General features: G+C 44.7%; 1 protein-coding gene across 11 annotated transcripts in view; it reads left to right on the top strand.

Moving 5' to 3' along the window:
• The window catches only part of CASK (calcium/calmodulin dependent serine protein kinase), a 277,352-nt gene that overhangs the window by 194,268 nt on the left and 57,162 nt on the right, over positions 1–25,922 (top strand). For all 11 annotated transcript variants that reach the window (XM_059679502.1, XM_059679504.1, XM_059679506.1 and 8 more), the window contains exons 10-11: positions 4,592–4,691; positions 17,508–17,629. In XM_059679502.1, the coding sequence (XP_059535485.1) occupies positions 4,592–4,691; positions 17,508–17,629 (222 nt within the window). The remainder of the gene's footprint in view (positions 1–4,591; positions 4,692–17,507; positions 17,630–25,922) is intronic.

Below are 25,922 nucleotides of genomic sequence, written 5' to 3'. Positions count from 1 at the left end.
CCAGTCAAGGGCACGTACCTCAGATGCAAGCTTGGTCCCCAGCCCCAGTTGGGGCTTGGGGCTCGTGCAGGAGGCAATCGATTGATGTGTCTCTCTCACATCGATGTTTCTCTCTCTGTGTGTCTCTCCGCCCTCCCTTCCATTTACTACCTAATTTTTACATGTAATCAACCAAAACCCTTGGGCTGACTTTCCAGCCTTTTGGTTATCTCCGTTCAGCCTCGCCCTCTCCCAGTTTAAGGCTTTGACTGCAGTGTTCTGCATCCGTATAAGATGACCCTCTCTTGAATTCTGTGTTGCACTCCTATTTTTATGTCCGTGGATGGGCTTTCCCCCCTCGGTATATTACACTATGACTGTGGGTGACCTTGCTACTTGAGTATAAATCCAGTTATTCTACATCTTATACTGTATGTCTTGTATTTAGACTTGTTAGAATGTACCTGCCCTTGTGGCTATCGAACTTCATGGTTTCTGAGCTCAGTTAGGGGCACCAAAAATGGAGTACGTGTTGGTTTTTTGCCCTTGTCTTCAAGTCAGCCATATATCTGTGTTCAACTCTCGTGTTCCTCACTTACTAACTTGGTTGCCTCCTAAAGTGCATGGAGTAGTTTAACTTAGCAGAAGTCTGAGCTAAGTATTTTCTTGTTTTCACTTCCTTAAATGAAACACAGAATCATTTAGCGGCGAGCATTCCATTTTGATGGTTGGCATATGAGCTATAACTATGATTAAGTTAAGAATTAATTACTTGTAGTTGTCTTTTTCTTTGAGTTTAGAATCTACCTTCTCCTTTCTGGATTAATTTGCTCAGTAGAAAATTGCATCTTTAATATTAGTTGTCTTAACATATTGTGAATAATTTTCTTAATTCAAATTGATATGTTTTGCTCTCAAAACAAACTAAAGTATGCCTACTAAATTAGAAAATTTTTTTATCAAGGATTTAATAAAGTAGGCAGTTTGAAAAACTACTTGTATAAGATCTGATCTCTTTAATAGCTATAGGGGTTAGCAAACTACGAACTGGGGACCAAATCTGGCACACCACCTATTTTTACATAAAAAGTTTTATTGAAACACAGCATGTACATTAACGTATGTATTGTCTATGGCTGCTTTCACGCTATAATGGCAGAGTTGAGTAGTTGCAACATAAAACATATGTCCTTCAACCCTAAAATATTTACTCTCTGGCCCTTTACAGAAAAAAAAAAAGATTATTGACCCATGGTATAGTAATAACCCTTGATTTGGGGAGAGTAGTTAGCGGACCTCAATTCTATCTACTCTTGGCTCTATCTCAAAGTTGGCAAGCCGCTCTGAACTCAGTTTCCTCATCTGCAAAATGAGTCTTTTAGAATTAATCATCTCTAAGCTTGAATCTCAAACTCTAATAAAATTCTATCTGTAATAATAAAAGCATAATATGCTAATTAGACCAGACAGCCGAACGACCTTCCAGACAAAGCTGCGGCGGCAGGGGCCAAGGCAGAGGTAGTTAGGGGCAATCAGGCAAGCAGGTGAGCAGTTAGGGGCAATCAGGCAGGGAGTGGTTAGGGGCAATCAGGTAGGCAGGCGAGTGGTTAGGGATGATCAGGCAGGCAGGCTATTGGGCCTGTGGGGTCGGGCCTAAACCAGCAGTTGGACATCCCCCAGGGGGTCCCAGATTGAGAGGGGGCAGGCCAGGCTGAGGGACACCCTCCCATGCACAAATTTCATGCACCCGGCCTCTAGTAAATCTATAAAGAGTTTGGGACCATTTTGCTGTTTTGCTAATAGCTTTGTGTTGAAAATTCAAACCACACGCAGTCACTAAGTTTAGGAAACTAAATAAACAAACCTAGCCATGTGACCGATAAATTAGGAACTTGCTGCTATTGTTATAAAAGAATTTACCTCTCGGCCCTTTTACATGGTGCTTTCTTAATAGTATAAATATTTCTAGATCTTTCACTTCAGTACTAAGAAACTGAATTGAACTTCACTTGGATGTAAAAATAAAGCATCTCTAAAATTTTAGTTTCTGTGGGTGGGAATCATGATTTGATTCAGAAAAATTCCATTCCCACCCAGCATTTAGGGAACATATGCAATATGTGAAGTGAAATAAGCGTCAACTGTAGAAAAGAAGAACTCAACATTTTCATCAAATTCTGCATAAGAACCTCTCATGCATTAACCCTAGACTTCGAGAAATCTAAAACGTTACCTGGAATGGTAGCACCAAGATCACTTTTCTGTTTTTTGTTCTTCCCTTTCTGTGCAGTCTGTCTCTTTCCATTTCAATTTTTTAGAAAGAAACCCAGTCCTGGCTGGTTTTCTCAGTGATTAGCATGTTGGCCCATGGACTAAAGGGGTCATGGGCTCGGTTCCCTGTCAAGGGCACGTACCTTGTTTGCAGGTTCCCCAGCCCTGATAGGGGGGCATGTGGGAGGCAACCAGTTATCTCGCTCGTGTAGATGTTTCTCTCTCCCCCTCTCTTCCACTCGCTCTGGAAATCAATGGAAAAAATATCCTCAGGTGAGGATTAAAAAAAGAAAGAAACCCTAACATGATTCCTCCCCCACACACACAAAAAAAGAATCTTGAAGAAATGTATTTCTATTAATGTTTTCATATATTTATTACATGCCTGTAAACATAAAAGATTTTTCTTTCTGCCCTAGCTGGTTTGGCTCAGTGGATAGAGCGTCGACCTGCGGACTGAAGGGTCCCAGGTTCGATTCTGGTCAAGGGCACATACCCAGGTTTCGGGCTCATCAATGATTCTCTCTCATCATTGATGTTTCTGTCTCTCTCTCTCCCTCTCCCTTCCTCTCTGAAATAAATAAAAATTAAATTAAAAGATTTCTCTTTCTTTTCAGAAAAACCGAAGAGTTCAATATTTTAGACTTAAGCCTACTTCAGTGCATTGATACTGAGATTGCCTAAATGAGCAGCCAAGGGCTGTGCTCATGTTCTAGCTGTGTAGAGTTCGCAATTATTTGCATTTACAAACTGCTTTACAGTTTGCGGACACTTTCAGACATTATGACTTTTGACGACCCTACGCTAAGTTATATCAGTTTTAATATCCCCACTTTACAAAGGAGAAAGCTGAAGGGGTTAACTGATTGGCTCGGGTAGCTTCGTATGGCCGGAAAGTGACAGAGCCAAGGAACACACCCGAAGAGTGGAACATTTTTACAAAATAACTTTTATGGTTTTTCTAGTTACTGCAACAACAATTCCCAGCCATTTTCCGCCCAGCAGTCCTGAGGGATGTCGTGCACGCAGTGTGACTCACTAGGAGCCAGGAGAGGCTGTGCATGCGGTTTAAAAGAGTCACATGTACTTGGTTCTTCTGTGTGGCCTGACAAGAGCAACACAGCCCTAACCGGTGTGGCTCAGTGGATAGAGCGTCGGCCTGCAGTCTTAGGGGTCCCAGGTTCTATTCCGGCCAAGGGCATGTACCTTGGTTGCGGGCACATCCCCAGTGGGGAGCGTGCAGGAGGCAGCTGATCGATGTTTCTCTCTCATCGATGTTTCTAACTCTCTATCCCTCTCCCTTCCTCTCTGTAAAAATCAATAAAATACATATTTTTTTAAAAGAGCAACACATAGTCATTGTTAACAACAAAAGGAAAGGGGGGAAAGGCTTAAAAAAAGAAAAGTGCCTCATATTCCTACTACCCAGAGATCATTATTGCTGATAACATTTTGGTATATGTTCAGTCTCTTTTATCTATACTAGAGGCCCAGTGCACAGAATTCATGCACAGGTAGGGTCCCTAGGCCTGGCCGACTATCAGGGCCTTCCTTCTGGCTGCTGGCTGGGGCTTTCCTTCCCTGGCTGCCAGCTGCTGGCCAGGGCCTTCCTTTGTTCCGCATCATCCCCTGGTGGTCAGCACACATCATAGTGAGCGACCAAACTCCCGGTCAAACTCCCAAGAGGACACTTTGCATATTAGCCTTTTATATATGTAGATTAACCCTTTTTTCCGAAAATGAGACCATACTATAGATTGTTCTAAAGCTCTTTTATGTCATTCATCACAAGCATCTTTCCATTTCTTTAGACATTCCTCTGCAGCATCTTTTTATAGAGACTGCAGAATATTCCGTTTGTGGTATGTGTTTGAGTTCCAGATGTAAATGGTCGCATATACTTTTGCAATCCCCAACAGTGTTATTCTGGCATATGCACATGTGATTGATTTGAAGGAGTCAGAAACTATTTAAAACTACCCCGGCTATCCTAGCTCAGTGCTTGAGCGTCAACCTATGAACCAGGAGGTCATGGTTCAGTTCCCAGTCAGGGCACAGGCCCAGGTTGCGGGCTCAATCCCCAGTGTGGGGCATGCAGGAGGCAGCCGATCCATGATTCTCTGTCATCACTGATGTTTCTATCTCTCCCTCCCTCTCCCTTCCTCTCTGAAATCAATAAAGATATATTTTTTAAAAGGAAATTATTTAAAACTACATCTTTTCTAGTTGTCATGTCCTATATAGTTGACTTTTCTGAATAATCCTTACTAGTAAGTAACCATTTGTTAATTAATTTTTATATTTATGTATTTATTTTAGTTTTTTCATCTCTTTGCTTTAGGGTGCAGTCCTAGCAGCTGTGTCAAGTCACAAATTCAACTCATTCTATGGGGATCCCCCTGAAGAGTTGCCAGATTTCTCCGAAGACCCTACCTCCTCAGGTAACTGGACCATTCATCCATTCGCCGGTGTGAATCATTTGGTGTCTACATCCTTTCTCTTCCATTCGGAATCGGCCTTTTTCAGTGGAACTAGTCAGATCCTCTAAGCGATTCTAAGGAAGTCTGTCAGCAACCAAATACTATCCACATGTGTCTGGTTCCTTTTCATTTCACTTGTTTCTTTTCACCTCAGGATGCTTCTTCCCCTTCCGCCACTCCAGACCCAGGGTTGCACTTCATCCATCCCACACCGTAATCCATCTTTTTGGATCTTTCTGATTACCTTGGACCTCAATAAAAAGTTCTGGTGTAAGATTTCCCCCCTGTCAACCATAGCAGATCAGACTTTGCCACAACACTGCTTTTAATGGAATCTTTCCATGTAAAGCTGTCTTGTGAGTTATCTCTTGAAACAATTTCCAGGTTCTTCTCTTTTTATAAAGTCTCTAACACATGTATTCAAGCATTCACGGGAGAAGAACATAGAAGAGTTACCTATTTCGATGAAATGTATGTGTAGGTATGTATTTCTGAAATACCCAACTGTGTTCACAAAATTATATTATAAAATGCTCAGATTTTCATCTTACCAGTGAGATATTCTCAAGTACCACTTACTAAAAAAATCTATGGGATCCATATATATGTATATACTAGAGGCCCAGTACATGAAATTCGTGCACTGAAGGGGGTGTCCCTCAGCCCGGCCTGCGCCCTCTCACAGTCCAGGACCCCTTGAGGGATGTCCGTCTGCCAGCTTAGGCCCGATCAACTGGATGACCGGACACTTAGCATATTAGGTTTTTATTATATAGGATAAATGCATGTGTGTAATAGTTTTTAATTTTATGTATTTCTTTATTAATTTAACTCCTGCTTAATATGTCCTCTGCCCTCTGCCTTTCCTTCTTTCATTAAAGCCCCTCAGTGTTTGCCACGTGGTTGACTTTGCCTGTTGACTTGATTTTTGTACTCTTGAACCGGCTCATTCAGTGTTCATAGAGCACCATCGGAATCCGGCCCAGGCCCTTCCTGAAGCATGAGCTGCTTATCCTTCCCTGTGCTCCTCCCCTCTGTTCATACATGTGCGCACATGCTTCCACCTTGTGCAGAATACCAGGCTCACAGTTCCCCTGGCGGCAGCTCTACACAGGCTGGGGCAAAAGTAGGCTGACAGTTGTGAGTACATGAAACCCAGGATTTATTCTCGTCTGGTTTTTTATTAATCACTGTGTTCTTTTCAATATGAACAACTCGGCACCTACCTTTTGCCCACCCCTGTAGTTCCTCATTTTGACTCTTAGCAATTGGGATGTGAAGCTTCCTCTTCTGAGTGTAGGTGATTTCCCAAAACACTCAGAAGTGGCAATCTTAGAGAAGAGACCGAGGAGGAGGCCGGGCTGTCTGCCTCTTGTTCCCTTCACCTGTGGCTTCTTGTTCTCAGCTCGGATCCTCCTTCTCTTCTCATACTCGATTTATTTTTTTAAGTCCTTTTTTTTTTGTCTGTTTGTTTGCTTAATTCCAAGATCAGGTTTTTTAATTATTTTTTTAATTAATATCAGAGAGGAAGAGAGAGAGAGAGAGAGAGAGAGAGAGAGAGAGAGAGAGAAACATCAATGATAGAATCATGGACCGGCTGCCCCCTGCACACCCCCTACTGGGCATGGAGCCCACAACCGGGGCCTGTGCCCTTGACCAGGAATCAAACTGTGACCTCCCGGTTCATAGATCAACGGTCAATCCCTGAGCCACGCCGGGCGGGCCTCCCACTCCGTTTACAGTTGGCCCTGTCTCCAGGGAGCAGCTCCAGGAATGGTGTTATGTTGCACTGGGACTGCATGACATAGTCACATACGTGGGCTGTATTTCGAGTTTTTTTAGATCAAAGCCTCTAATACCATTTCCATCTTGAGACATGGACCTGCAGAGCCATGTGGTCCCTGTAAGGGCTCACGGCCCTGGTCGCTCATGCGTCCCCTTAATGCGCGCCTCCGCCCAGCGAGACCATCCTGAGCTCCATTTCCTGTCTGTGCAAAGCTGGCCTTCCCTTTCCGCACCAGGAAAGCACGTCCTTCCTTACAGACAAGCTCACTTCCTATTAAATTCGCTTCTGTTGCCCAGCGTCTCCTCTTTTCCACTGCAGCCTCTAAATGGTGTGCTTAAATCTTGTCTGATTACAGTACTTGCTTTTTAAGCAAAAGTGACATTTCTTACCCTGCCCAGCAGTGAGCCCACAAGCCCGCACCTCAATTAGTCGCTTGGTTTTGCATTTCTTCTTCCCTTTCCTGCAGCCACACCCCCCCCCTTTTTTTGTCTTTTTTAAATTTTCTGGATCTTAATGATCTTGTAAGCAGTCTCTATCTTCATCTGATGTGCTAAATGTCTTCAAAATGTTTTAGCTAGCACTGTCCAGGCGCTGCAGATAAAAGAGAAAAGAATGATTATGTAGTGTGCATGTCTGATCTACCCTAAATGAACTCATTTTTATTTTTTATCTCATCCTTACTTTTGAAGATTTTCATTCATTAAAACCTACATTCTTCTCTATTTCATTCTAATCCTTAAATTCTGCACCATTGATTTTAAGTTCCCCATGTTGTCCTTTGCACTGTCTCTCTGTTTACATGTGCCTGGGTTTGTTTACAGTACAAAACAGAGAGCGCATAAAGCATGAGCTTGGGGCGGGGGTGGTAAGAGGGTGGGCAAGGAGGGTTAGAGAGAGAACAGTGTAGGGTCACCAACTACCCTTTCTTAAGATGGACTGTTTTCCATCTTTACCTAATGCCTTTTCTATTCTTTCTCTGAAACAATCATAAATGCTAGGTACTTCGATTTTTTAATGACCTGTTTCACAACATGAAGAGCTAACAATTCTATTCTGGTCCCCCCAAAATTCTCCCTCAAATCGCAATTTAAAAACGAATTTAAAACAAATCCGCTTCCCCGTTGGCCATCTAAAGAAGACTCTTAACATATGTATGAATGCTGCTTACATTGTAAAGCAATTTTTAGATGAGCTTCTCTTCTATTTTGATGATTCAAATTAGTTTAATATATTCACTCAAATTTGTTTCGATTAATCTTCTGCTAAGCAGCATATGGTAGCTTTGTTACTTGATAACCCAAAGTGGAAACGTTCTGTTCTCATCGTGCCCATCAGAGAGGGCAGAATCAGAACCCAGCACTTGGATGCCTGAAACCCCAACAGTCCCACTGAATGTGCTCAGGCCACGTGGGGGCTGTCTTTGGGCTCAGCTGGGCCCATGCTTCTGTGGCTTAATAACCTGCTTGCTCTAAAATCATACTGTTTGTCGTTTGTCCATATGCTGCCTTCCTTCTAGGACTTCTAGCCGCAGAAAGTAGGTATCCCTTCGTTTTCCTCTAAGATTTCTCTTTTATGCACCAGTGTTTGGCTTTGCATGGTTCATAAGCAGCTTGACTTTTTCCTTGGCTTGTCTGTGTTTCGATGTTTAATCACGAATTTTAACACTGCCGGATCATCACTTCAAAACTTGGGCGTGTTGGTTTCCTGAGGCATTGCTATATCGAGAATATTAACTTCTCACTTCTGTTATAAGAGGACAAAGAGGCAGTGTTAAAATTGTAACTGCATTTAATATGATTTCACAGATGAGTTTCAAGCACAAACATTAATTCTGGGGGAAGGGTAACATTTTACTTTATAGTTTGCTTTCAAGAAAGCTGCGGGTAAGTGAATTTGCCTTTGACACTCACATAAGCTGTGAGCGGTTTTTATTACTTTCCAGTATTGACTCTCTTTTCAGTTTATTAACATTGAGCTATGAAATAAAATACGAATCCCTGTCTCTTAACAACTTTTACCTCCAGAAAGAACATTTATAAAGAATCATGTAACGTGTAGATTTTAATTGCAAAGGGATGTTGAGTATAGGAATATTAAAGTAAAAGGTATGTAAGAAATTACACACACACACACACACGTACAAGTAAAACGTAGGCCATCTGAATGAGGTAGGCAGATCGTGCCACTGTCAGTATCTGGTTGTTACCAGCAGAGAAACTGAGCAATGTGTGCAAGAGATCCCTGTATTATTTCTTAAAACTGCATAGGACTCTAAAATTGTCTCAATCAGAATTCCAGCTAAAAGGAAAGAATAAAGGTTTATTCTTTCCTTTTAGCTGGAATTCTGATTGAGACAATTTTAGAGTTTTCCTTCATGTTGTGCTCACTGGAGGGACAGAGATAAATTAGAAAGTCTAGAAGCTCATAATTGAATTCCTGGGCATGGGTTTTGTTACATTAGGTGTAGCTCAAACTATAGCTGATTTAACCGAGTCCTCTGCCCCTTAGCAACAGGGTGCATCCTGAGAAATGTGTCATAAGGCCATGTCGTCGCCGTGCAGACACCCAACAGTGCACCTGCACACACCTGGTGCCAGGGCTCCGGCTGTAACTGTGTGCAGTGCGTGTGCTTTATGTGACTGGCAGCACCGCAGGCCCATGTGAACCAGTGTCACCACAAATATGTGAGGAACGCACTGCCCACGACATCATGACAGCCACATGCCTAGGCAATGGGCACTTTCAGCTCCGGTCTATCTATGTGGTCTGTCATGAACCTGACCGTCGTTAAATGGTGCGTGACTACAACACTCTTACCGCGTATCCTCTGTTGCTATATCATGAATGACCGCAAAGCAGCGTTTATCATCTCACAGTTTCTGTGGGCTTAGAAACTGCCCAGGTGCTGCAAATAAAAGAGAAAAGAATGACCATGCAGTGCCCATGTCTGATCACCCACCCTCAATGAAGAGGGAATTTTCATCTGCTTAAAAGGAGACTGCAGTCAAGCCGGCATCCAGAGCTGCGATCGCATGTGAAGGCCCAACCGTGGCGGGGCGGGGGGGCGGGTCCTCTTCCAGGCTCACTCACGTGGTTGTTGGCAGCCTTCAGCCCCTCGCTGGCTGTGGGGCCTGTCCACAGGGCTGCTCACAACACAGAGGCCCGCTCTCCCAGCATGAATGATCAGAGAAGGAGGAGAAAAGGAGAAGGGAGAGCCTGAGAGAAGCCGCGGTCTTTATAACCTAATCTTGGACGTGACATCCTAGCACTTCTGCCCTTTTCTGTTCCTTACAAGTGAGTTAAGTCCAAGCCACACTCCGGGGAAGGGGCTGCTGATACAAGAGCATGACTAGCACGAGGCAGGGATGTCGGAGGCCATCTTAGGGGCTGCCTACCACATACAAGTTAACGGCTATTGAAGTGTAAGCCTCCTCCCACTTGTGTGAAGACGCACTTAGCCAGCGGAAGGGTATTTAAAGGACTTTGACACCGAAAGCCATAGACACAGACCAGCATGGTGGCTACCAGAGGGAAGAGGGGTGGCGGGGTTAAGGTCAAGGGGGGCAAATCTATGGTGACGGAAGATGATTTGACTTTGGGTGGTGGGCACACAAAGCCATATGCAGATGATGTATGACAGAATTGTACACCTAAACTCTATATCATCTTACCCATGTCACCCCAATAATTTCAGTAAAAATAAAAAAAGAAATAGACTCAGAAAACTGTTGAAACTGTTGACAGTTTTCTGCTTTTTTGATTATTTCTTAATAGTAGCAGGAAACTTTCGAGAAACCCATTTATATCAGTGAGATTCTTAGAAAAAGTAGGCATGTTGAGAGTTACAATTATCATCCTGATTTTTAGATACAAACTTGATTACCAAATGAAGTATGCAAAATTAAAGTACAATACTATTCTGGAGGCAAAGCTTGATTACTTTCTAATAAATTCTTCATTGTGAGAGTTTGGATCAAGGCCTCAGAAAATAAGCCTTATGCCCAGCTCAGTGGTTGAGCGTCGACCTCTGAACCAGGAGGTCAGGGTTCAATTCCCGGTCAAGGGCACATGCCCAGGTTATAGGCTTGATCCCCAGTAGGGGGCGTGCAGGCGGCAGTTGATCTCTGATTCTCATCATTGATATTTCTCTCTCTCCCTCTCCCTTCCTCTATGAAAGTAATAAAAATATATTTTAAAAAAGAAAATAAACTTTATATGGTAAAATTGAGATGAAAGAGAGAACAGAAATTGGATATCATCTCATTACCAGATGCAAATGATTCGGGTACCTTGATGACGGAGAAACGTGCTTCCTGAGAGGGCCAGTCTGCAGTGGGTTATCAGAGACCTGGGCCCTGGGACTCTCTGTCCTCTGCTCACTGCTGTGGCCCCAGGGTCACTCACCCCTGCTGCGACTGTGCTTCTTCAAATATGAAAATATTTGCCTACAGAGAACAGTTATTGTGCCATCACATAAGGCAATAAATGTCAAAGCACTTTGGACATTATGAACTATTATACAGATATAAGTATTAAAATAATTTTCTTTTTTTAATATGTATTGGATTTGTTAGTGACATTGGTTAATAAAATTATATAGGCTGCGGGTGTACAATTCTACAATGCACCATCTGTATACTATAGTGTGTGTTCACTGGCCCAAGTCCAGTCTCCTTCCATCACCGTTTATCCCCCCTTTATCCTCAACTACCTCCCCCACCCCCTTTCCCTCTGGTAATCACCATACTGTTGTCTGTGTCTATCAGTTTTAAATTAACTGTTCTTTCTGATTTTGTTATGATACCTTATTTTCAATTCTTCAGAATTTGCTCCGAAAATTAAATTTTAATGGAACACATTTTATTGTGGTTAAAGCACAATGAAAGGGCAGTCTGGAACACAAGCCATTAGTTAGAGGGGTGAACTAGTGTACTATTTATTGATTGATTTTCTTCAAGGTAGTTACAAGCTTAGAGGTCTTATATAAAAACATCCTTTTCCGTTTTTGAGAAAAGTAAACCATTCTTTCAGATTTGACAGTATTGATCAACAAAACAAATGCTAGTAGCAGCTTAAGAGCCTGTGCATGTGTTGTATTCATTTTTACTGCTGCCTCAGTTTAAAACAGATAGCAATGGCCCTAGCTGGTTTGGCTCAGTGGGTAGAGTGTCAGCCTTCAGATGAAAGGATCCTGGGTTCTATTCCAATCAAGGGCACATGCCCAGATTGCTGGCTTGATCCCCAGTAGGGGGCGTGTAGGAGGCAGCTGGTCAATGAATCTTTCTCTTCATTGATGTCTCTCTCTCTCCCTCTCCCTTCCTCTCTGAAATCAATGAAGATATATTTAAAAATAAAACCAATAGCAATGGGACTTTTAGATGGCCTTGGCATTGAACTATAGGTATCCGTTATATACTGTGCCATGCCAGCATGGCCATGGGTGAACCTGAGAGGGGGTGGTGAAGGATGGAGAAAAGACAGACAAGAGAATAAAGCTGGGTCTGGGTGGGACACTGCTCTCTGATGGAGAGACAGCACCATGGACAAAAGCCGAGTCTATTTTATAGCCAGATTCCAGGAGGGTTTCGAATCTGCTCAATTACATGCACCTGATCAAGCTTTATTTACTTGCTGCACCTCCCACAGCCCCTATCACTTAGCCACATGGGACCACAGGTTTGAACCATAGGTTCAAGCTCACAACCATAGCCTTTGGCTAGAATTGTGCTGGGACGTGCACGTGGCTTTGCCACAAAAGGATCGTGCCCTCTCATTAGTCCCAGGCTTGAACCTGTCCAAACGCTGTAGCTGCTCCCCACAATATACATCTGTCAGACTAAAAATGTGTCTATGGTTTGATCACACGCAAAGAAAGAAAGAATGGAACTAGAAGGAGGTGTCAATGAAAGGTGCTAAAATGATCGAAGGTTTTGAGGTTGGACCAAAAATAGTGTTTACTCAACTTGAAAAGACAAAGGAGAAATGGCCTACAAACTAATTTCCCTACCTAATTTCAGAAACTTCAAATTAGGGCACTTTTCAGAGTTTAAATAGGCAACTTGAGAACAGCTATGGAAATGCTTCCTTTCGTGATTAAGTGACTCACATTAGGGCACAAGACCAGACTAAATCAGATCAGAAACGGTAGACATTCAAAGTGGTTACATGGGCCTGTGCACCCAGTGGGTCTCACCTTCTGGAGGCAGATTAACAGATGCCTTTGTTTCCCAGCTGCCCATCCACTGGGCCTACTCTCAGATTAGACTCCTCCAACTCCTCACTGATATCTGTGCCCATTTACTTCAGGCTGACTACACAGCAGCCTGAGAGTCTTCCTCTGGGCCAGAGCTCACACCTGTTTTCTCGGAAGCTCCTGCCTCGCATCTGGCAAAAAGCAGGACCGTTCAGTAAAGACTTTGGTTATTGTCTGGCTCAGTAGGGTTCAAGTTCTTTCTTAACCACCATATCCACACATGAACTTCCCAGCACAGAAAAGGAGCATGAACAAGTGCACACATAGGGTGACGCATGGAGTGTGTAGGTGGGACAGGAATTGCACAGACCTGTGGGAATTCACAGACCAAGAAATGATACATTGATCTGGTTCAGCCAAAATTACTTCCCAGCCGTTACACTAGCCGCCTTAGTATTCACTAGATACAAGGTTGTTTTATTTTAATCTTTTTTTTTTTTAGATTTTTATTGATTTCAGAGAGAGAAAGGGAGAGGGAGAGAGAGAGAGAGAAAGATCAATGATGAGAGAGAATCATGAATCGGCTGCCTCCTGCATGTCTCCCACTGGGGATTGAGCCCGCAACCCAGGCATGTGCCTGGACCAGGAATTGAACCGAGACCTCCTAGTTCATAGATCGACGCTCAACCACTGAGCCACGGCACTGGGCTATTTTCATCAACTTCTACCTAGATTATATATCAGCAGTATAAGCGTTGTTGGGGGGGAAAAAAAACAATGAAAATTAAGATTTCACTAAAATAACTGAGTGGAAATGATTATTAGGTTTCCACACTATCTGTTGAATTTTTTTAATATACAAAAAAAAATTTTTCACTCATATTTTTGTCATTGGCGTTCCATAAGGCCAGAAGTTTAGAACTGGCTTTAGTCGCTTCATAAAGCTGGAGTCCTCTACTTCTGCTGTTGATGGTGCGCTGGGGTCGGGAGTTCCCTGCAACATGTGGGACTTTCTTCATATCATCTCTTGCTTTCCAAGGCTTTCAATGAATGAGCTGGCCTTGAACTCATTTCCAGATTTTTTTTCCTACTCAGAACAAAGAAAAGGCCCTGAGAAGAGCAGGTAGAAGGAAGTGGATTAGATTAACACGGTAAGCGCCCAGTCAGTCACCGGGCACTGACACTATACTTTCTGTCCGGAAGACAAAACAGGCTGGGCGCTTAACGTGTTCATACCTTTTCAGAAACAGCGGGGAAAATGAGGATTGATTTCTGCCTTGTACTTTTTATCCCATTCATATCTATTTCATGTTTACAGTGAAAGAAAAGCCTGGTGTCCGTAGTTATTCAAAACTAAAAGGTATCCACAGTGCCTTCAACAGTGAATGGTCAAACCGTGGTACATCCATGCCATGGAATACTACCCAACATTAAAAAGGATTAAATTAACCCGGCCAGTGTGGCTCAGGGGTTGAGCGTTGACCTATGAACCAGGAGGTCAGGGTTCGATTCCTGGTCAGGGCACACGCCTGGGTTGCAGGCTCGATCCCCAGTGTGGGGCATGCAGGAGGCAGCCGATCAATGCTTCTCTCGCTTCATGGATGTTTCTATCTCTCTTTCTCCCTTCCTCTCTGAAGTCAATAAAAATATATTTTTTAAAAAAACAAAATAATAGGATTAAATTATTGATACACGCAACAACCTGGATGAATCTCCAGAGGGTTATATACTGTGTGTTGCATTACTATAACATCTTTGAAATGTTACAGAAATAGACAAAGGTATAGACCAGCGGTTCTCAGCCTGGGGCTCGCGACCCCTTTGGGGGTCGAACGGCCCTTTCACAGGGGTCACCTAAGACCATCGGAAAACACATCTATAATTACATATTGTTTTTGTGATGAATCACTAGGCTTTAATGATGTTCCATTTGTAACAATGAAGTTGGGGGTCACCACACCATGAGGAACTGTATGAAAGGGTCGCGGCATGAGGAAGGTTGAGAACCACTGGTATAGATGAAGAAGAGACTAGTAGTTGCTGGGGGTTAGGAGGGAGACAGGGGAGGGAAATGAATGTGGTGTCAGCATCCCCATGGTGACGTTATATGACAGTTTTGGGGGAACCTGGGGAAGTGCACATGAGATCTCTGTATTATAATAATGGAGATGCTGACACTGATACAAATTAGGCTACAGAATATTCCCATCACCACGATTTAAAGGCACATTCACATCCAGTTGTGAATAATACATGGGTGTGAATCACAAAATAAAAAATCAAATTTTAATAAAACTGGCCACAGTAATTTCCATGTGGATAACCACTTGATTTATAGCTTAAGCCCCACATCTCTAACATAATAAATAGTACCGCAAAGAAGCACTTGCTTATATAGCAACTTGCTTTCTAGTGGAGAAAAGTTGGAACGTATAGATAAGAATGGAATGAAGTCTGAATAGGAAAATAAAGATAACTACTGTTATCCTTTTAGTGTATTTCATTCAGGGGTTTTTCTGACTATGTATTTATCGGTCATAATTGAGAAAATACCATTTATGCGGTTTTGTATTCTGCTTTGTTGAATTTCATATCATGAGGGTTTCTGTTCTTAGAAGTCTTTAAAAGCAGTTTTCATTTGGCTACATAGTCCATTCTATAGATGTCCTGTACTTGATGTGATCATTCTCTAATTGTTAGATTTTTTCCCATTTTGTATTATAAACTAGAGGCCTGGTGCATGAATTCGTGCACAGCTGGGGTCCCTTGGCCTGGCGGCAATCAGGGCCAATCGGGGCAGCCAGCTGTGGGGAGGGACTGCAGGAGGTTGGCTGGCCAGCCAGGGGGAGGGACCATGGGAGGTTGACCAGCTGTGGGAGCGCACTGACCACCGGGGGGTAGCTCCTGCATTGAGCATCTCCCCCCTGGTGGTCAGTGAGTGTCATAGCAACTGGTCATTTGGTCGACTGGTTGTAAAGGTCACTTAGGCATGTGTGTGTGTGTGTGTGTGTGTGTGTGTGTATAAAATCTTTATACATAATACTTTTTCTGCATTTCCTGTTTTTCCTTAAGGTGGGTTCTGTAAATGGAACTACCGAATCAAAGCTCATGCCCGCAACCAAGGTACATGCCCTTGACTGGAATTGAACCTGGGACCCCTCAGTCCACAGGCCGACGCTCTATCCACTGAGCCACACCGGTCAGGGCCTCATGAGCATTTTTAAGGCTCTTTGTTCTGTTACCAGATTGCTTTCTGGAAAAGTGGTACCCATTTACATTCTTACCACTAAGGGCGTGCAAATGGATAAGGTCCAAGACAGAAGTAATTAGAAACAGCATCGCATTCCAGAACAGACAGATTCCCGATTCATATCTTCATCTAAAGCAAGGTTTCTCAACCTCAGTACTGTTGCTATTTGGGGATGCATCATTCTTTCCAGGGAAGGGGGACTGTCCTGGACATTGTGGACTGTTTACTAGCACCCCGGGCCTCTACCCACTAGTGACAGTAGCACAACCCGTCCCCCCACCACCACAGTTGTGACAACCAAAAATGCAAAAATGCGGGACAAAATTGCCGCTGAAAACTGCTGATCCAAGACTTACATGTGCGACAAGGCGCTTGTGCTTAGACTTTCCCTAGCATTGCAGGGTAAAGACTTTGTTACTAATTGGTGTATATTTTCCCTGCTGCTGGCTCTCAGGATTCCTGGTCAGAAGAGGAAATTGAAAGAAAGTGACTGCACTACCATATGCTTGGCCTTGCAGAAACAGTCTGCCCTAATATTTAACACTAGAGGCCCAGTGCACAAAATTTGTGCACTCGGGGGCGGGGGGGTCCCTCAGCCCGGATTGCGAGAGGGTGCAGACCAGGCCGAGGGACCCCACTGGTGCACAAGGAGCTGGGGAGGGACATGGGAGGTTATCCAGCCATGGAGGGACCGTGGGAGGGCTCCAGGGAGTGTCTGGCCCATCTCGCTCAGCCCCGATTGGCCAGACCCCAGCAGCAAGCTAACCTACTAGTTAGAACATCTGTCCCCTGGTGGTCAGTGCACGTCATAGCAAGTGTTGAGCGGCCATAGCATATCATTAGCATATTACGCTTTGATTGGTTGGACAGATAACCAGATACTTAGCATATTAGGCTTTTATTATAAAGGATGGTGTTTGGAAGTGTCAGTCAGTTTACTTACCCTTCGTCTTTGTGTTCTGAATAGAAAGGTCCAGTGGACTGAGGGTGACTTGCTTCTCTTAACTTTGTATGTGAACAAAGAAAAAAGAATGGATGGAGATATTTGCTAATTTAAGTTTGAGCCTTAAAAGTCCCAAGAAGCCTATTTTGCATGGCAGGGACTCCCGTTGAAGGGGTTGGTCCCTCAGATCTGGCTTTACCTTCAGTTCCTGCTGGAATGGCCTATATGAAAGGGTCACCGTGTTACTCCTGTAATATCCCAGCACCTCACAGGGCCAGGGAACCCACATTCCTCTGATGGATAGCTTGCTGCACCCAGGTCTTCTAGCGGCCCGATTATAGTTGATCAATTTCCTTAATTCAAGTAAGACCAGCTTCGATTTACTCTGAAAAATGAAGCGCACACATTACATTGTTCAGAACATAAACTCAGCAAAAATACTCCATCCTGAAAGATCTGAAATTCTGTGTGAGCCTATCCTTCGCTCAGGACACTGACCTTTGACGTCTGCCGGTCAGCCCGTTGCTCTGAAATGCAGCACGCAGATGGCCCAGGTTGGTCCGCCATTGACTGTGTGCCGGCTGTTGTTCTGTCTGTCCCCCCAGGAGCCGTCTCACAGGTGCTGGACAGCCTGGAAGAGATCCACGCGCTCACAGACTGCAGCGAGAAGGACTTAGACTTTCTCCACAGCGTATTCCAAGACCAGCATCTTCACACGCTACTAGACGTAAGTCTTCCTTTTCGTTATCGTTTTGGGGGGGTAAGTATTCAGCGTGTCATTTCACTTTATGTTCATTTCTCGATGTCCATAATAATAGTCCTTTGTCAGTTGCCTTAAGCCTGTGGGCAATCATCCATCACAGATTCAGAACTAAAATGAAGTGCTGGATGACAGAGAGCACAGTACACGGTGGAAAAAATCATGCGTGTGTATTTCTACTAGAGGAACCCATTGATCTCAGCCGTGGGTACTTTTCACTGCTTTAAACACTGTTTTGAAAACATCGTGCCTCAAGCATGAGGATAGGAGAGAGAAAAGCCAAGAAAATATTGGGTAATGGACCGTGTTCCCACATTTCAGATCTAATGTTGCACTGCATTATGAAGGGACAGGGCCGTTGCTAGCAGGTCGAGATGCACAGAGAAAGCAGAAGCCGATCGTTCCCACCCTCCTTCATCTCAGTCACGTGACCTCTGTTCCCGGCTATTCACATGTCTGTTGTGCTGTCATTGCTGCCCATGATGCAAAGCGTTCACCGTGTGCGGCTCCCGCAGGAGGCTGGGCCTGGGCCGTGCGATGGATGCAAGGAGCTGCCGCTGAGCGTGGAGTTGGGCTTATGTCAGTGCAGTCAGTGGCTAGGGCTTGGCTCAGACTGACTGGCCTCCTCTAGATCCAGGGCTCCTGTCGTGGAAAGGCTGAGACGCCCACATTGGTGTCTGAAGTTGTCTTTCTCTCACTAATACAACAAGGGGTCTGAGCCCCCCAAGCCTGAGACTCAGGGGAAATGCCAGGGAAGGGCGGGTGGGCAGGCACAGGCTGGCCTCTGGGGCGGGGCCAGCCAGCAGCTCTTGCCCAATGCCAGCCTCAGACCTCACGGAAACATCTGGAATGACAGCTGCCTTCTTGGGTAGACGCTGTTCCAACCTCAGAAGAGACTCAGAGTTTGGAGAGGAAAGACACGTCTCCAGCTCTTGTGGGTGCTTCTGACTTCTACACTCACAGATGTGTCAACCGTGTCAGCATCTGCCTCCCAGCGCACCTGGCTCGGTGGCAAGACGTCACGTCTGCAGAATTGGGCAGACAGGGCTCCGCGGGAACCCCAGTCCCTGCCTGCAGTGACTGGCCGTGAGGCCGGCCCGGGGAAGTGTTGGGAGGCACTTGGTTCTCACGATCCAAACTGAGCCGCCCTTCGGTGAGCGCTTAATCAGCATGGGCGCCGCGAGCATCGTGACCTCCAGCCCAGAGATGCGCTTCTCAGCTCTTGTTTCAGACCTCAGAGGCCATTTCAGCAAAGTAGCCAGTGAAGGATTCACCTGCCACATGGAGAAGCCATTCAAAGGGCTTTATTTGGTTTGGGGTTTTTTATACTTTTTTAAATATGTTTTTATTGATTTCAGAGAGAGGAAGGGAGAGAGAAACATCCATGATGAGGGAGGATCAGGGATCGGCTGCCTCCTGCACGCCCCACACTGGGGATCGAGCCTGCAACCCGGGCCTGTGCGCTGACCGGGAACCGAACCCTGACCTCCTGGTTCATAGGTCGATGCTCAACCACTGAGCCACGAGGCCGGGCCCATTAAAATGTCTTTAGTACTTAAATGCTTGTGGTGTGCACCAAAAAAGGAACACAGTCTGGCCATCTCTTGAAAAGAAGCTTCTCGAACTTGGACCATTCATGATTCTTCTTTCTGAGCTTCCAGATCTCATCATTGGATTTGAATTGTTTTGTTTTGCAAAATCAATGTTGGTTCCCTATTAAGGATTCCAAGTAGCGACACCTCGTGGCATAGTTTTGCGGACCTGGGATTGACTGATACTTAATCCCACTGAGACAGTTTATAAAATACGTTAATTAAATTGGAACAATTCCTGTTCATTCCAAAATAGCTAAAGGCGAGGCCCTCGTTCTTACGCTGCCAAGAAACAGGATTCAGTTCCTATAGAAGACTAAATAAAGATCACCTGCTGTCTTATTTTTTCTAGTCATGCCTTTAAAACAGTAACACACTCGACATTCCAAGAAAGATTATTAGCAGTTACTTAGAGGAAACAAAACACGTGTCATGTTGAAAGAACTTACAGTAAAACAAAAGAAGAAATACAGTGGCTCCACTGCGGGGGAGGGGGGGGGGGAGGGGATGCTCTCTGATTTGAATTCCAGTAAAACATATCTGGTTTCATCTATAGTTAGAAATAGGTCCAGAATCTCTAAATATTTGCTACCCCACCAGTTCCACTGGGCACACACCCGCTCCTTATTTTGTAGGAAGCAAGAAAGAGGCTTGAGGAGGAGCGGTGCCTGGCCCAGCTTGGCCCAGTGTGTCTACTTTCTGAACTTAAAAGCCCTGGTGCAGCCCGGCCTGTGTGGCTCAGTGGTTGAGCATTGGCCTATGAACCAGGAGGTCAGGGTTCGATTCCCAGTCAGGCACATGCCCGGGTTGCAGGCTCCATCCCCAATAGGGGGCGTGCAGGAGGCAGCCGATCCATGTTTCTATCTCTCTATCCCTGTCCCTTCCTCTTTTTAAAATCAATAAAAATATTTTTAAAAGCACTGTCATGGAGATGGTCTGTATGTGAAATGTAGGGATCCATTTTAGTATAATACAACTTGTCATGTGTATTAATTTGCTGAAACTGCCATCACAAAGCACCCTAAACCGGGCAGCTGAAAACAGAAAGTACTCCCTCGAGGCTGGAAGTCCTAGATCAGGATGCCGGCTGGGCTGTGCTCCCTCCAAGGAGCCCAGGGAAGAATCCCTCCTCGCCTCTGTCCGTTTCTGGTAGTTGCCTGCAGTCCTCAGCTTGTAGGTGCATCACTCCCATCTCCAACTCCATCTTCACGTGGCATTTTCTTCAGCATGTGTGTGACTTTGTGCCTTCACATGACTTCCTGTAAGGCCTCCTGGCATGGGGTTGAGGGCCCACCCTAATTCAATATGAACGAATCAGTTTTAAAAATATATTTCTGTTTATTTCAGACCGGAAGGGAGAGGGAGAGAGAAATAGAAACATCAACGATGAGAGAGAATCATGGATCGGCTGCCTCCTGCACGCCCCACACTGGGGATGGAGCCTGCAACCCGGGCCTGTGCCCTGACTGGGATTCGAACCCTGACCTCTTGGTTCATAGGTCAACTCTAAACCACTGAGCCACACCAGCCGGGCAATATGACCTCATCTTAATTAATGACATCTACAAAGACTGTATTTCCAGATAAGGTCATATTCAGTAAACATGAATTTTGAGGGACAGTATTCAGCCCAGTGCCTCATGGGAATCTGATTTTTGCCCTGAATTGATTCTTCGGGTGTGAGTGCAGATGACACAAATCTAATATAAAATAGTGACATGTTACAAGTGATACGTTACCCTGTCGTTCATGAATTGGGCTTTCTCGGGAATTGGGGTTAAAGTGCAGTTAGTTATGTCTTTTAATGATATTTTGAACTAGTTTGGGCTTGGAACTTGCATGTGACCCATGGGATGGTCACATGATGGATATTTCTTTGATGGGCTGAAAAATCAAGAGGAGGTGTGGTGTATGTTTTTTAGACAAAAAGCATTTTGCAAATTTTATTTCCTGGTAATTCTCAGTCTTCTCACTTTCTTGTGGAAATGTTCCTATTACAGAATAAATGTTTATTTTATAAGTCAACAGTGTCATAAAACATTGTTAAGTGACACATTTATCTCTCACCCTGCCAAACTCTGACAACTGAATTTTAAACATTCACCCACCATCTGTCATACCTCGGAGCAGCTTTTAGCGTTCACTGCTGTCTCAGAGTAAGGGTGAGACCCCACCTGGTTCACATGATTTCTGTGGGAAGCCCTGAAATCATGTTTTCTAAAAATGTAATTAGTTATTAGATTAATGAAACTTTAATTTAGCTCTTTTATTTTTTTACTGTTTTTATTGATTTTGAGAGAGAAAGAGAGAGAGAGAGAGAGAAAGAGAGAGAGAGAGAGAGAGAGAGAGAGAGAAACATTAATGATAGAGAAACATCACCAATCAGTTGCCTCTTGCACGCCCCCTACTGGGGATCAAGCCCATGCTCTGGGCATGTGCTCTGACCGGGAATCAAATTTAGCAGTTTTATATGATTAATTTATAAGTAGATTTTTATCATGGATCCAGTAACATTTTCAAATATTGCATTAGAAAGAAACCGGTGTCTGGACTCCTATATTTTGTTTCACTGGCGCCTGTATTATCATTCTTTACTGCTCAGGGAGAGGCAGGGTTAGAGTTTTTCTCTCTGCCCCGGAGCTGGTACTGGAAAACTGCAACTTGATTTACTGTTTTGCTTTTTTGAGAGGATGTGAAATTAGTAGTCAGATTCGGGAACAGCGTATTTTTAGAACTTGGATGTTTCCTAAAAGAGCTTCTACGGTAATTTGATGGTTTTAAGCAGTTTGGAGTCTGAGAAAGAACCTGATACACTGTTGGATTTGGATGTTTAAATAGACTACCAGTCAGGAAATGCCAAAGCGAAGTTTCCCATGAATTTCTAGTCCAGTCGATTCGCACTTAAATGTCTGCAATAATAAGGCCTGTCTGAGGGCCTTCAAAGGCTGAGCAGCTGGTACCTTCTCGGGGTCCCATCCCCTCTTTCTTTAAAATATGTTTTTATCGATTTCAGAGAGGAAGTGAGAGGGAGAGAGAGATGGGAACACCGATGATGAGAGAGAATCATGGACCGGCTGCCTCCTACACGCCCCACACTGGGGATCGAGCCCACAACCAGGCATGTGCCCTGACCGGGAATTGAACCTCCTGGTTCATAGGTTGATGTTCAACCACTGAGTCATGCCAGTCAAGCAGTTATGCTTTTTTATGAAAGGAACTAGAGGCCCGGTGCACGAATTCGTGCACCAGTGGGGTACCTCGGCCTGGCCTGTGGGATCGGGCCAAAACTGGCTCTCCGACATCCCCCAAGGGGTCCGGGATTGTGAGAGGGTGCAGGCCAGGCCGAGGGACCCCCCTGGTGCACAGTCGGGGCCGGGGAGGGACACAGGAGGTTGGCCAGCTGGGGAGGGACCACAGGAAGGCTCCAGGGCATGTCTGGCCCATCTCGCTCAGTCCTGATCGGCTGGACCCCAGCAGCAAGCTAACCTACCGGTTGGAGTGTCTGCCCCTGGTGGTCAGTGCACGTCATAGCGACTGGTCAACTGGTCAACTGTCTGCCCCCTGGTGGTCAGTGCACATCATAGTGAGCGGTTGAGTGGCCTTATTATGTCATTAGCATATTACGCTTTGTTTGGTTGAACGGCCAACCGGATGACCAGACACTTAGCATATTGGGCTTTTATTATATAGGATGTGTGATTTTCACTGAAAGCATTATTAATTCCAGGAGGCCCTCTAGTTCCCTTATTTCTTCAGATGAATTAATTCTTCAGACAGGGGTTGGGATTTACTCTAAAATGCCAAGAACAATGAATCACCTTGTCCCCGGTACCAGTGTTTCCCAGTGAGTGCCATTCTCTGTTGTGACACCTCAGTAAACTTTACCAGAAGGCAAAGGAATGTTCCCAAAGCCATCGAAGCGCAGCAAGCACTGGTCTTTCTTCCTGCTCTTCTCAAGGAAAGGAGGCCTTTTGCCTCAGACAGGAATGCGATGCGCTCAGGTGAAGAACATTCGGTGGGGCTGGCTTCAAACATTATCTCATCCAACCACTTCTGCCGGGCTGTCTTTGTCGTGTTCTCTTTTAACTTCCCACAACAGAAATTCGGTTTTGCTACAGCTCCTGTCCAAATGCTTGGCGCTTACCTAAGCACAATAAAGGTCATATCATAATAAGTATTGCATCGGTCATTAAATAACATAGTATATGGCAAAGCCAATATAAATGTTTTCTTCTAAAGCAGCACAGTACTACTAGGATATTCATTTAGTGTAAATGTTATTTAACTGTTGTGGATGCTTCAATATGTAAAGCACATTCGGAAATGAGGTTTTTAATCTTTTTTAACAATGTTTTTCGTGTTTTTTTTTAATGGGAAACTTTATATTATAGTGCCATTTCTCACAGTTGGGCAAACTCTTCGATCTGGTATTTGAAAGTGCACTGTTGCAGAAGGTTTGATTAAAGGCAAAATAAAGCCTGCCTCTGTCATCTACGTAGGCTGGTTTTCCCTCATGGTTTCTTCTCCTTGCTCAAGAATAGGTGTTATGGCCTGGCTGGTGTGGCTCAGTGGTTGAGCCTTGACCTATGAACCAGGAGGTCACGGTTCGATGTCTGGTCAAGGGCATATGCCTGGGTTGCAGGCTCAATCCTCAGTGTGGGGCTGTGCAGGAGGCAGCCGATCCATGATGTTTCTCTCTCATCAATGTTTCTATATCCCTCTCACTTCCTCTCTCTAAAAATCAATAAAAAACATATTTACAAAAAAGAATAGGCATTGTGACCTGTTTCTCCCAGGACCGGGTTTTAGAGTCCTTTGCCAACTGGAAAAGGCCCAGAGAACAGTCTGGTCGGGTCATCTGCTGCCACGGTTTGAGTTTCTCAGAAAGAGCCGCAAACTGACCAGAAATGCACTCCAGCGACCTACCCCGTTAGCCCACCAAAGACACAGTCTTTTTAGATTGAACTAGAAGGTCGAGCTAGTCTGATGGGATGGAAACAAAAGCCGGTCCGTACCGACAAGCAACGCCGAAGCCAACAAGGGCCTCCTTAGGGAAGACAGGTCATCAAGGGCCCCTTTTTTACTTCATTGGGGTGGCATTAGTCACCATGAACATACAGGTTTCAGGTGTGGATTACTAATGTGCAAAATCTGTGTCTAGGACCAGGTGCTACCACCCGAAGTCAGATCTTCTCCTGTCCCCTCATATTAGGACCCCCTTCTCCCCCCACCCCCCTCCCTCTGGCAACACCACTCTGCTGTTTGTGTTCACGAGTTTCAGTTTTATATCCCACATCTGAGTGGAATCCTATAGTTCCAAACTTTTTCTGACTGACTTATTTCACTTTGCATAATGTTCTCAAGGTCCACCCATGCATTGCTTTTCAGAGAGCGTGGAAGGGAAGGAGAGAGGGGGAGAGAGAGAGAGAGAGAGAGACATCGAATGGAGAGAGACACATCAACCTTGCTAAATGCTGCATAGAAACTGTGAGCTTGAAAACAAAGGCATGTATTTGAGGACTAGAAATCAAAGGAAGTGCAATATAGTCGAGTGTGGTTAAAAAATGGAATGGCCCTGACTGGTGTGGCTCAGTGGATAGAGCGTGGGCCTGCAGACTGAAGAGTCCCAGGTTCGATTCCGGTCAAGGGCATGTACCTGGGTTGCGGGCACATCCCCAGTGGGGGGTGTGCAGGAGGCAGCTGATCGATGTTTCTCTCTCATCAATGTTTCTAACTCTATCCCTTTCCCTTCCTCTCTGTAAAAAACCAATCAAATATATATATATTTTAAAAATGAGATGATTTCGTATTTTGAATGGAAATAGAAAGTGACATAGTAGCAGATTCCTTCATCTTTATGTTGGAGAGTGCAGTCTCAGGAGAGCTGGCTTTCAGATCACCACCGACTTCATTCTGCTTTGTTTCAAACAGCCCGTCTCAAATATAGAAGGCGGCCTCCTAACGGAACTGGGCTTGCAGACAGACAGACAGACTGAGCGCGGCCGCGGGCTGTGTGGGCACCTCTGCTGCTGCCCGGAGCGGGCAGGGAGCCCGTGGCCTGTGTACCAGACAGTGCCCAGCTCCATTTCCCATGCCGCTCCCTACATTTCCTCATTTCGCCGTGGGTGTTTTTTTTATGTTTTTGTGGGTTTCTTTTAGTAAAAAATGCTGAGGTTGGGTAACTCTCATTTCATTAGAAAGAAAAAACAAATAGATTCATTCTTGTTTTTCTCTCCAGGGATAATTCATTAACATTTTTCCCTCCGTCCACCTCACCTTCTATGCTTCAGATTTACAAATACATTTGTTATCTTCAATTTTCAGGAAAGCAAATAGCAAAAGGAATATATTTGGGGGTTTTGTTGTTGTTGTTTAGTTTTGGTTTGGGGGTGGGGGTTTTTTAATATTTTTTATTGGTTTCAGAGAGGAAGGGGGAGAGAGAGAGAGAGAGAGAGAGAGAGACATATCAATGATGAGAGAGAATCATGGATCAGCTGCCTCCTTCACACCCCCCACTGGGGATCAAGCCCACAACCTGGGCATGTGCCCTGACCGGGAATTGAACCATGACCTCCTGGTTCATGGATCGATGCTCAACCACTGAGCCACACCGGCTGGGCAAGGAATATTTTTTGTCATTTCAATCCACCCTGAATGTCAGCTTCTAG

Source organism: Myotis daubentonii, chromosome X (assembly GCF_963259705.1).
Source record: "Myotis daubentonii chromosome X, mMyoDau2.1, whole genome shotgun sequence".
NCBI lineage: Eukaryota > Metazoa > Chordata > Mammalia > Chiroptera > Vespertilionidae > Myotis > Myotis daubentonii.
The sequence above is the reverse complement of the archived record's forward strand: the minus strand, read 5'-3'. Positions and strand labels throughout refer to the sequence as shown.